We start from the raw sequence: 12,747 nt of genomic DNA on the forward strand, positions 1-12,747 counted from the left end.
GCAACCAAGACTGAGCTCAATAGGAAAAGTACAAGTAAGGGAAGGAAATAAGTATCAAACCCCAACTTTGAACTTCCTGCATTCACAAAATGCCCTCTCCTGCAAATCTGTCCTCACGGCAGGAGAAGGGAAAGGGGCTGACATTATGAGTACAGCAGCCTTCCAAGAATCGCGTCACTGAATTTGAATGTGGTGCTGATGATGCTGCCCCAATATTTATACATGGGATTCAGGGGACTCGATGCTGTAGCACAATTGATAAACCTTTCCACAATATTTCTAAGGAGCAAAGTCATCTACAGAATACACTTTCCCTAGAGGGCAGATGATCGTTCATTGTTTAGAGATTTCAAATGAAGGCTTAATTTCATTTATTTTAAAAATATCATTCAGGTATTAAGACCTCAGCATGAGAACAATGTGGCAAAGCTCAACAACTTTGTTGTTATGCAGGAGGTTGAACTAGGCAAGCAAAATAGCTCTAAGCTATTAAATACGGGAAGGAGTTATTGCCCTTTTAGGACTCACATTCTTAGCTTTCTTGATATGAACCAGATATATCAAGCTCTCCTGACAGTCCTTGGAAACTCTAGCCTTTTCAAAAAGATAGACTACAACCCTCCAGGTTTCTAGATTACAAGAAGACAAGCTGCTGGTTCTATTTCAAGCAAAATTTTGGAGTTTCCTGTAGGATAGAAATTTCATTTTAGTCAGCTTTGAGAGATGACTTGCTCAGAAGAACATGAAAAAAAAAGTAACTGAAACTTAAATCTCCCACCGAACACAAATCTCATCACCACCCTTACAAAAAAAAAAAAAATATCCAACTGCTTTGGTTTGCCCTGTCAATCAGAAAAAAGTTTAATGTACTCTGAACAGTCCAATGCAGAGCCCTGTACACTGCCAAGGAATATTAAAACCACAGCAAGTGTTTTGATGTGTATTAGGCACAAACTTAAACAGACATGCTTTCTGAAAGTTTAAAGAAATTCAAATACAAAAAAATTAAAATAATTGCCTCTAACACATATTCATAACTCAGTGGCTTTTTACTTCCAGTGTACACCTGTATTCAGAGTGTATTTGTTCCACAAAGAAGAGCCAGAGGCATGCTGTTTCATAACTCTAGTCTCTGCTGACAGAACAGCATCAGGAATTATTTGCTGTGTAGCATGGACTAAGCCAATAGTTTGTTGGCACATCTAGGCTGACTCTTGAGGTAAGTAAGTAATAATAAAGATATCATCCCCACCTTAACAACTCTAGTTCCACCAACCGGTTGTCTAGGTACATGCAACTATGCCAATAAGAATTTGGTTGAGCTAGTTATATGCTGGGTGAAGCAGCCGCACAGCAGTGGTGACCCAGAAACTCCTCTCAGCAGTCCATGTCGTGTACACAGCAAAGGAAGTGAGGATGAGACAATCACTATTTAAAATAACCAAAACAAACAAAAAACCCAAACAACAACAAACCAACCCACAGCAATTCCAGCATCATCTGGAGAATCAGCATCATTAAAAACTCCATATTAACCATAACAGCAATTCATTTAAGGCAATGACAACTTTATTGAAGGAAAAAACCCCCAGCACTTGTAAGTAAAGATTTCACTTCATTACAGAGAAAGTTGTAAGTTAGGAAAAAAAGATGTTTATCGAAGTAGAAATACAACCGCAAATACATAGAAAAAGCAGAACAGCAAACAGAATCAGTAACAGTATAAAACACTGTGGAGAATTTCTGAGAGTTTGTTTTTTATTTTACAAAACAGTTCCACAGCTGTTAAAAAAAAAAAAGTAGTGTTGTCACATTACAGTGAGGCAGTTTTAAGGAAATACACCATTTCTGTGCTTTGTCCTACATGGTCAGTATTTGCTATGGTTGTAAACATCAGTATTTAAGACAAATGTGTGTTTAAATATCATCTTCCTCCTCAGTTTTGAGAGTCTACAGTAGCAACAGTGGTCGCTCTTTCATTAACATGATTAAGTACCAAACCCAAGCAAGAACCATTCTCAGAAACTCGACAGAGGCTCTTCCAATCTCTTAGCAGAGAGCAAAAGGGGATGAGTTTCCCCCACTGCTCCACAAGGCAGTTCCCAGAACGTGAGTTTCAGACTGCACATAAGCAACAGAGCCGTGAGCCTCTAAACGCATTGCACACCAGCTGCAATCTACTCACAGGTTATGATCAATTCAGGTCTGTCATTCTGCACCTAGCTGGAAGCTAGCCCATAGCGGAGCCTTTGCTCTCCCCCCCAACTTGCCTAATAAGTATCCACATATAGAGCTTAACACACTTTAAAAAAAAAACCACAACAAAAACCAAACACAAAAACCCTCTCACATGATTTCTTAAAAGAATTTCTATTTGGTGCAGAAATTTCTTCCTTGGTTTTTTGTAACAGCTCACGACCAATCTTATTATTGTAAATATTATACAAGATGGAATCGTTCACATCATCACTGTAGAACCGTCGCGGATAGTACCAGTATTCACAGTGGACTTCATCACATAAAACAGAGCGAAACTTTGAAGTAATGAAAAAATCCCACCTTTTAATGTTGACAATCTCAGTACTTTAGGAACAGATGACTACCACCTCCCCATTTCCATTTCTACTATATCTGGAAAGACATCTGGTCCCAGATACGTGCATTTCATGCTAGAACAGTATGCTAAGGCCAGTTGGTTAAGGTTATGTTATCTGTACTGCAAAAAGTTAAAAAAAAAAAAGTGGATAGGCAAGTTGACCAACAGTGAGGCTAGGCAAAAAGCACTTTCTGGTAGAACACCAAATCCTACTGAAACAGGCATCCAACATCATACAAGTTTCTTTAGGAAAGTCAGCCTTGAGTTAAGTCCAGTAGGGAACTGAGCAAGGACTTTGGGAAGGAAGGAGTTTTGTATTTTAAAACGCAACCATGTCTGCTGTAGAGCACACACAACAAACATTCCTGCCTGGAAGGACATTTAGAAAACTAGAGAGGGCTTCAGAAGTAACCCACCGCACTTCCTGCCAAGCAGATAACCAAAGCTGACATCAAAACTTAACACCAAGTAGTTTTAATGACAAAAAAATGGTATAATGGTATAGTCTAATTCAGATCGAAACTGATCAAGAGGGAACATTCATACCCTAGTTTACTCCCTGATTTTGTAAAATCATATAAAATAAAGTATTTTAACAAAGTGGAAAAATCTTTTGCTGCTAAACTTGGCAATAGCCTGAACACAACTACTTTAAAGTGAGTAAGAATCTGAAGAGTTTTGTTCTGATAGAGAGGAGTTATTTTAAATCAAAGCTGCTTGTAGATGAAGCAACAAACCCTGAGTATGTTTCACATAGTGGCAAGAATACGGTGAGCCTCTCCAACTGTCTGACCTACACAGGAACAGAATCCAACGCCAAAGGGCAACATAAACCCCAATGGCACCCCAGTGATCCTTATGCCTTTGGGTTCCCTTCCTTTAAGGGCAAAATTGCTTAGCTTCATGTGCTATGCAGTCAAATGAAGATTTATTGTTCTCTCTTATTGAATAAAAGGCTGTACAGCTGGAATTACAGCTTTAAAAAGGATAGGAGGGGGAGGAGAAGAAAAAAAAATCCATTTAAGTTTACCCACTATCTATTGGTAGTTTCCTAAATTTTCTACTTCTAAGTGGTTGTGCTCACAACAGTCAGCTACAAGGTTCCGGTTAGCTTCTATGCAAGTTGAAAAACTAATATTCAGCATACCCAATTCTAGTGTTCTTCTACAGGAACTGCTAGAGTCAGGGTACCACAATCCTGCACAAGCTAGTTAAGGAATAAGCAAAAGGCGCTTACTCCTCCTAATCTGAAGTATTCAAAAAAAGAACCCCTGAAGTCAAATTCCATTATGTTGACTGCTGATGAGCCTGGAATGATGATCCAAATTAACATAATCTTCCTGGAAAGGGGAAGGAGAAATAATGTATGCTATACACGTAGCGTTTTCCAGGAACACCCAGAGATGTTAAAACCAAAGAAACATTGGAATGTAAAAGGCATTAGGGTTGCATTTCAATTGCCCTTATACAAAGGAATTCTGTAAACATTATCAAAGTCTTAATAAAAGACTAACATGGGTTCTTTGACAGATATAAATTTGGTTTTGAACCTACTCCCTGCTAAAGAAGACATACATCAGTTTAGATACTTGTCTTGGATCAGTCAGGGAAAGTATCAGTATTCTTTAATTCCCAGTCTCTCTCAGGCATTGAACCAATTCTTCCTTTTGAGAAAAGTAATAGTCAACCTAGTTATTTCAATACTAACTTCCAAATCCTAGGGAGGAAAAAAAAAAAAAAAAAAAAGCACTAAGAGTCATAGCACTTGAACATCATCCTGTATAACTGATTCATCCCAACATCAGTGCCATGTTTTCAAGGTGGCATTTTCCATTCAAATGCCCTTGTAACAGTTACTCTAGCCAGCTGGAATCCACAGAAAGCCTGCTAAAATTTCCCTTTCCTGCCATCCTCAAAAGGGATTTTTAATTTTTTTAGAGGATCCTAACAGCAGGATAGTACTGCTTTATAAATTATCAGAAGGACACTTAAGTTCAAGATTTTGAATTAACTCAGTTTCTAGTAACTTTCTGGAAGCTACAGAATTATTTGGCTTGACTGTGGGTTTATACTTAATTGCCAGGTAGATCTAGTTTTTTCCTACACTAAAAATCTTTGCGGTACAAGTCAGGGATACACTTGCCATGCAATCACAGTACTGTTAAATGACTAAACTCTTGGTACATGGAGGATGAGAGGCTTCAGTTCATACTAAAGTCTGCTGGATAACATCTTCATAGACAGTGACTCCAGTAAGACAGTTTGGGAAGAGGAAAGGTGAAAGCAGTGAAAGAGCATCTCACACAGAAGTGGGAATCTGTGCTTAGATATTAAACAACTCACCACTGCAATGGTTTGGAAGTAAATGATTATACATAGCTCAGAAGATAAGAGAATGTACAGTGGCCTTGGCATTTGGATACTGACTGTTCAGAATTTGTTTGGAGCTGGCAGCTAGATTGTTACATGCTTTCTTTGTTAAGACAGGTAATAGAAAATTGTACTTTCTCATCAAAGCAGAAGTTTACTAGTGTATGCAAGAGCTTTAGGAGAAACAAAACTGATCCCACTCACAAAAAAAAAAAAAAAAGAAATGTTGGAGTTTTAATTTATTTACAAGTTCAAAAGAAACTATCTTTTCCCCCACCCTCACTGCTTAAACAATAGCCCACTTCCACCTTATCAACAGTTTGTCCTTTGAGAAAGGACACACATAAATTCTCTCTTTGCTTACCTATCATGCCCTCAGCTTTGCACTGCTCCTATGCTACAGCTCGGGAGAAGAGAAGCACCTTGCTTGATGTGAAAAATTTGTTTTCTACCTTGTATGTATTGCCTTTAGCTGTAGGCAATGCAAAGAACTCAGGTTCCTGGCAGTTGGAAAATTCTATTAATTAACCTTATTTTGCAAGTGCTTTTCCTACAAGAACAAGTTTTCACAGATGAAGAATGTCCCTTTCATGTATTCTGAAGAAACGGCATCAGTCTAAACTGAAAATTAAATACTTCATTAAAGATGCAAACATTTCATATTTACTCCAAAACAGTCTTTTCATTTAGAATTAAATCTTTTAGAAGTCTCGTAAACCTAAAATTTTGCAAGAGAGGTAAGAAAAGAAAGAATACCAATATTCCGTTATCCAAGGCAAACAGTGCAACAATTAAGTGATATAAGGTGATTTTAAAAAACCAAGTTGTCAGTAAGAAATCAGTTGGCAGCCAATTTCTTTTTCTTGAAAAAGAAATCCTCCAGACTGGCATAGTCCCATCAGAGCTGAGGTCTCCATTTTACAGACTTCACATATTTGTTACTTTTGCAAAACCAAATACATACATGATTTTACATAAGATTATCATAACAATTCTGGATTTCTGCCCAGTTCTTCTGCCAGACTGAACTTCATTTGATCATGAGCACCTTGTGCTACAGACACCATTGCTTACAAAACCAAGCAATTGCATACACTGGATTTAACACAAGGAGCTTCTAACAACAAGCTGAAAGGCACGTGTTTAAGACAGAAGTAGGAAAATACATACATAGTGATCTTTACATAGTTCTACTATACTTCCTAGAACTTTGTGAAGCATCCAGTATTCCTGTTAGGACAGACAGACCGAAACACATTTCTTCACAGCATCCCTACAGGCAAGGGAAATAAAAAAAAAAACAACAGAGTCACCTCAGTTATGCTGTTTGATGAGACTCATTTCATGCTGCTACCACACTGACATCGAGGACTTTAAAGATCAGCTGATCATGTATTAATTGTGCTTACACAATCTGCATGACTACGTGAATGCAGAAGAGACAAGCAGGTCTGCTCACCCTCCACCTGCAGTGGAAATGAGACCTGTACGCCTGTACTGAGGTGGTGCATTGAGGAAGAGTGAGGCTGATGGAGCAGGATAGAGAACTGTGTGCTCAAAGACAGAACAGTGCTCATGGGGGAGAACAGGAAAAAAGGTACACTGAAGAATACACTCTTCTAGTAGCATTTTGGACCAGTATTTAGGCATTCCAAAGGCAAGCCTTGGGTTTAGCACGTGGTCAGTACACTTACATATTTTTATAGGAAGTCCTCTCATTTTGTTACATTTGTGTTTTCCCACTAGAGAAGATGCTTAGTTTCATTTTCAGATTTAACTACGTGTATTTCCTCCCCCTAAACCACCACCACAGAAAATCTTCTAAAGCCATAAATTACAATGCTTCTATAAACTTATCTTCTGTATCATTAAGCCTCAAGATGACAAAAAGTAAGGGAACGGGGAAGCTTACCTTGCAAATGGTATGAAGGAAATGCTGTACCTAAGAAGAAAGATTTTTTTAAAGTTACTCTTCATGTCAGATTTTATTAGAGTCACAAACAAGAACAACCTCTCTGATGCTCTAAACAGATAACTGCAAGATACAAACTCAGAGCTTCATTTTAGTTGCATAAGCAACAGGAATGAGTATCCTTGCAAGTCATCTTAGCCCAGCCAGGTTGTGAAACACTACGGCAAAAACAGGGGGCATATTGTAGAAGCATTTTAAACAAAGTTCTCCTGCACCCAACATTCTTCATGCTCCAATGCCTACAGGCAGTCTTGAGGGCTGGCTAGATGTTCACATCTGGGACATTACACAGAGCATACATCAAAGAACACTGACATTTAATTTGAGTGGCCCATCTGGGTCTTTTAACAAGAAATTCAGAAGAGTGTAAAAGAGGAATACCAAAGAGTAAGCAATAAATTGACTTAAAAGGGAAAGAAAAAAAGCAGTTTTACTTCAAGCTCACAGAAATTAAACACATTCAAAGGAATGTCCCCCAGGAATGGAGCCCTGAGCTTCATCTCCAAAGCCTCTGAAGTGGTGTGAGAGACCAAAAAGCAGGAATAAGTCAGCTCATTTATGCATTGTCTTGCATCTAGGGGAATGGTGAGGTAAAAACTCTCCTCCCCTCTAACTCACACAAGGTCAAAATTCACTCACAATTCAGCTACTGATGTTAGGTGTAATAGAAAATGGAGGATGTGGGGAAGAAATCACTTACCATGCCAAGGCAAAAAACTGTAAGATGCAGAATAGGAGCACTAGTCCTCTTTTATGCCACTGGAGGAAGAGAGAAGGGGCCGAGGGAACATAGTACACAATGAGAGAACAATGTAAGCATCTTATTTTTACAATATACTCCAGTTATACATACATACAGGACTCAAGTACTCACCCAGAAAGCAGAACACAGTGTTAGTATGAGACACAACTAGAAGAAAACAAACAATTTCTATTAAACATAGAAACAATGCCAGTTTTTATAGATGTTGTAACACCATAATAGGTTCCTTCACAGAGACAGAAACACATTACATAATTTCATGGTTTTATCTAATCCTGCATAAGGGTTCCTCTGATTTAAAATGCTCTCACTATTACATTTCTGAAGTGAATTAAAGCAATCAAGAAACATCAGCCCAATATCTCCAGAAAATAATTTTATGGTTGCAAAGGAGAAAAGAAAAAGAAAAGAAAGACGAGGAGCTTCTGCAGCTCTTTTGCAACATCAGCAGGTTCCTACTTCATCCCACACACTTCTTGGTGTCACAGGTATAACCACACTTCATCGTTTTGGATAAGAGTTTTCAGTTACAACTCTACTTTTTCTGCTTCTGTACACACGACATTTCCTGTTGATTCTCAAGGTTACCATGGGGTTGAAGTTGTGCTATTACTGAATTCCTACCAATTAAAGCCACAATATACTTTCAAGAACTTTCAGCTATTGCTTAGTAGCTCTCCTGTTTAATATTAAGTCCAGCACAGCCATTCAAATTGGCACATTTTTTTTTCCCCCCAGAGTTGCACGGTGCCTTTACTACAGTTGAAATCTTGGGGGTAGTATGTCATTTTGGATTATGCTCTGTTTTAACACAAGCCTCCTTTTAGTTCAAGTTTTCATTTTTGATTTAAGACACGACAGTTCATTTAGCTGTAACAGATGCGGATACTTGATCTTCCTTCATCAACATCTAACTCAGCCTTTTGATACACATGTACCATTGTGCTACCAGAGATAGTGTGCATTTTTCTGCTTTAGTGAAAAAAAAAAAAGTTAGTACTACATATTTGAGACAATAGCAAAGAAATCTTACACTTTACCTCAATCATGACTACTGACATCATATGTAGTTTTTCCATTAGTCTTAAGGTGGTGATTTGTATATTGGTCTAAATACTACATCATACATCTAACAACTGGCTTTATTCCAGTGAACAACATTCCAGGCATTCTCTTGACTCCTGGCATCCTAAATGCATACAAAACAGGCTTCTTGACTGTGTATGCTCGTAGATTAGCAGCAGGCAATTTCTCAAGCTCTACCAGTTGCCTGCAGCCGCTGTGGATGTTTAAAAAGAAAATAGGAAGGGCTGATGCCAAGCAAACGATCCAAAGATGTTCACACTGAAAATGGGAGGACAGTTTCATGCAAGTTAAACCACCTTCCAGATTTTAGAATCCCCAAGAGAAAATGAGGGACAGAAAAAGCACATGTACTTTAAACAAGAGTCTGAAACTTAGCAGCAATTTGCAGACACACTCTGCAATAGAAGGTTGGCCACAATTCCAATCTTCTTAAGGGTAAAATAATTCCAAGGGCTGAGTTCAGTTGAATTTGCATTCAACAAAATTTCATTGTGTCATACAAGCTTCAAAACCTGAAGCTATCAGCCAAATGGGACGATTTCCGTATTTTTAATGCAAGATCACCAAGGCATAGAGATTCCCCAGTTGCTTTGTCAGGAAACGATGATTTTATCAAGGTGGAAATACCTATGCAGCTCTTTAAAGCAAATTAGATAAAATATAAAAAGACAAAATTATGCAAAATGGAATGTCTAACAAATTCCATAGTACAACTTTTTAAAAACTAGTTTCCCATCTTTTGTCTTTTAAGCAACATGAAAACATGATGTTGTGTTCTCAAGCACCCTAAAAAAAGTACGTGCATGGTTCACACACACCAGCCACAGACCCTTAATACTCATTTAGCAAAACAACCTGGCTTCAACTCAGTCTTTCATAACAGGGAGGTGGTTTTATGGTGCTACACATACCTTTCCAGATGCGCAGGATGTTGGTGTTCAGAGAAAAACACCCAAACAAACAAGCAACAAAAAAACCCCCACAAAACCCACGCACAACCACATCTTGAGATATAGTTAGATCAATGTATATGAAAAGACTTTGCAATGGAAATTGTTTACAGGTTAGCATGAGTTAAAACTGATTCCTTTGATACTTACTAGCATAACAGTAGTAGCAATCAAACGTGTAGGCTCAAACATCCTTTTCAATTGTTTCATTGGTCCCATAAGAAAGAGAGTGCTGTGAAAAACAAAACATGATGAACACAGAAAGTAGAAAGGCAAAAGTGAAACTAGGTAAGATTCCGGATTAAGCAGGGAGTTTTGTTGTTAAATTGTCTGCTGTCACATGGGGCATCAGTAGACTATGTTACCCTGATCAGTGCTGCCTAACAAAAGAAACAGGACATGCAACGAGACAAAATCCATTCCCGCTTTTCTTTGCGCAAAGTATTTATTCTATAATTTTGTTCACACTTCTTCAGTTACAATTAACATAAGCAGAGCAGATCAAGCTAGAAGTATAGGTCAAGGTCAGCTTCAATTAGATCATTCTTGACAGATGCTTTTTTAACCTGCTTTTCAAAAACACTAGTCACAGAGGCTCTGCAAGGATTGCCAGGTAATCCAGCTCAATTCCTCTACATAAAGGGCTGTTTTCAGGCCTGGATCCATTCTCTGATCCCTTACCAGATCTGCAGCCCTCATTTAGAGCCCTGGTGATTGATGCTATGTGAATGATACAAGGTGAAAGTTTTACGTAAGGTGATATTTCTGCCTTGTATACTATATTATTCTGCCTCATTACTGTATTAGTTCCAATTCCACTCCTTGTGCTTTCGAACACCTTGTTAAGTTTCCTCAGTGACAGAGGGTTATGTCTGTCACAGTCAGCGGGGTTATGCCTCAGCAACCTCAATGGCCATGAACGCTTATCATGAACGCTACCCTGACAGACAGACTGCTCCACATATATCCACCAAAACACACAGAACATTACCAAATGAAAAATGGCAAAGAATTATTTTTATATTGAGGGGGAAAAAAACAAGCAAATCAAAAAACCGCAATGCTCAAAGCATGAATTTGATTTTTTTCTTTACTGATGAGTAACTTTTACCTTGAATGTATTGCTAATAACAATAAACAAAATAAAAGTTTTCTTTACTATTTCAGAGCACTACTGGGGAAATGCTTTCTTTAAAATTCAGCAACAAGAGAATGATCGACATAAGCAAACAATCTCACACAAATGCAACAGTTTCTATCACTTATGCACCTTCACCCATCATTCCGCTTTAGTTTCTCAGCTTTATTAGGAAACTAATATAAAAAGATTGTTACCTCCCAATAGATGCAATATTCCCCAGTGTATAAAACACTGCAAAGAGCATCAGTCCTTTCTTTGGTAGCCATAGCAGACAACTACCCTAAAAAAGGAACATTTAGGGAGAGAGAGGGAAAAAAATTAGTACTGTTTTTATATCGCAAAAGAAATATATCCAAGAAGTGTCACAAAAGAAGCCATTGGAAACCTTAAACCCAAACTGCAGAATCACACACACACACAGAGTAAATTGCATTTATTGGCATTCTTGTTAAAAATTAGGGCATTACATCTAACTGGAACTGAGCCCAATGTCTTCCCAGAGACTCAAAAAGCAACAATAATAAAAAAATAATCAAGCAACAACAAGGCTGTAATTATTGGGGCTTCTGAAACTCAAATATCAGAGGGATCTGGCAAAAAGTCCTTACCAAGAGCGAGCACAGGCATCCTATCACAAAACAAGCAATGAAGCCTTTCACTCTGGTGCCCCAGCCTAACGAAGTTGCATCAATAACCTAGAAACAAGAAGAAAAAAGCAAGAGTGCAAGTTATTATTTACTACCAGATCTTGCCACTTATCAAGCACGTAAGTTTCCTCCGAGATGCTAAACTGTGCCCAAGCTCAACGGGAGCCTCGGTTTTCAAGCACCCTCCTCAAGGGCCCGTAGGAAGCGCGGGTGCTGCCGAGGGACAGCTCCGGGAGGGAGCAGGAGTCCCTGCGGGACGGAGCGCTGCCCGAGTGAACCCACGCGGGACTGCCCACCCACGCCACACTCGCCGGCACCGGGAACTTTCGCTATTTCACCAACTCTCCAAACAAACAGGCGGGGGGGTTGTTCGTTTGGCTGTTGGGGTTTGGGGTTTTTTTTCCGCTGCCCACACCAAGCAAGCGCACGGGCACAGTCCCCGTCCCCCGATCTATCTCCCTGCCCCGGCCGGTCCACGTTCACTCAGGAGACCGCGTCGCCCTCTCACAAAAGCCAGAAGCCAGGGCCCCTTTGCCAGGCAACGGCACCCCCGACAGCAGCTGTTCGCGGAGTAAAGCACAAGGAATTTAAAAATGTAAGTTAAAGGTTCAGAGAGCGGCTCCGGACGAAGCACCGTCCCCAGCGGGCTCCGCCCTGGGGAGCCGGAGGCCTAACGACGGGCTGAGGCGGCGCAGGCTAGTCCCGCCGACGGCCCACCCGCGCCGAGGGGCCACGGCGGCGCTGAGGGGCTGTGCGACGTCTCCCCTTTCCCCCCCTATCGCTACGCTTTCGCCTACCGCCGCCGAGGCCCCGGCACGCAGCACCCCCCTGCCCCGGAAGGGAGGCAGGTGCAGGGGGAGCGGAGCCTTACCTCAGTCAGGCCGCTTGGCTCCTCCGTGTCCCGGCCGCTCAGCACCCGCTTGAGCTTGTCCATACCGCCCGCCTCGGCCCGCACCCGAGCGGCTCTACCCCACGCACGGCCGGACTACCCTTCCTCTCCTCAAGGACTACCAGCTCCGGCATGCACCGCGCCGCCGCGAGCTACCTGCTCTCGGCAGGTAGCTGAAGAACAGGCGGCAACGGCGCGGAGGCTGCCGGGAGATGTAGTCCGCCGGGCGGGGGAGGCGGGACCGCATCCGGCGATGAAGGGGAGAAACCAGCCGCCTTACGAGCGGAGCCACAGCCCGCCGGTGCCCCGCCGTCACGGGGGGTCGGGTGGGAG

The 12,747-nt window shown here is 40.7% G+C and overlaps 2 protein-coding genes across 2 annotated transcripts in view; both read right to left on the minus strand.

Moving 5' to 3' along the window:
• TBX19 (T-box transcription factor 19) overlaps positions 1-6,231 on the minus strand; it is a 28,524-nt gene extending 22,293 nt beyond the window's left edge. Inside the window, exon 1 of the mRNA XM_075766227.1 lies at positions 6,137-6,231. Within this exon, the coding sequence (XP_075622342.1) occupies positions 6,137-6,187 (51 nt within the window). The 5' untranslated portion in view covers positions 6,188-6,231. The remainder of the gene's footprint in view (positions 1-6,136) is intronic.
• Positions 1,548-12,634, minus strand: SFT2D2 (SFT2 domain containing 2). Its single transcript, XM_075766330.1, has 8 exons — positions 12,397-12,634; positions 11,487-11,573; positions 11,073-11,158; positions 9,888-9,969; positions 7,813-7,848; positions 7,639-7,697; positions 6,879-6,908; positions 1,548-6,239 (listed from the first exon to the last, which is right to left on the minus strand). The coding sequence occupies exons 1-8, from the start codon at positions 12,457-12,459 to the stop codon at positions 6,200-6,202; spliced, it is 483 nt and encodes a 160-aa protein (XP_075622445.1). The 5' UTR covers positions 12,460-12,634; the 3' UTR covers positions 1,548-6,199.
• Between the last annotated feature and the right edge of the window lie 113 nt (positions 12,635-12,747).

This window comes from Balearica regulorum, chromosome 1, assembly GCF_011004875.1.
Source record: "Balearica regulorum gibbericeps isolate bBalReg1 chromosome 1, bBalReg1.pri, whole genome shotgun sequence".
NCBI classification, from domain to species: Eukaryota; Metazoa; Chordata; class Aves; order Gruiformes; family Gruidae; genus Balearica; species Balearica regulorum.

What these genes read in the sequence shown, in the direction of transcription:
- SFT2D2 (XM_075766330.1), bottom strand. Translation starts at nt 12,459, where the DNA reads ATGGACAAGCTCAAGCGGGTGCTGAGCGGCCGGGACACGGAGGAGCCA. An exon ending in TTGCTACTACTGTTATGCTA is followed by an intron (nt 7,849 to 9,887) that starts GTAAGTATCAAA and finishes GTTTTCTTCTAG; the next exon opens with TTGTGTCTCATACTAACACT. An exon ending in TCCTTCATACCATTTGCAAG is followed by an intron (nt 6,240 to 6,878) that starts GTAAGCTTCCCC and finishes CCTTGCCTGTAG; the next exon opens with GGATGCTGTGAAGAAATGTG.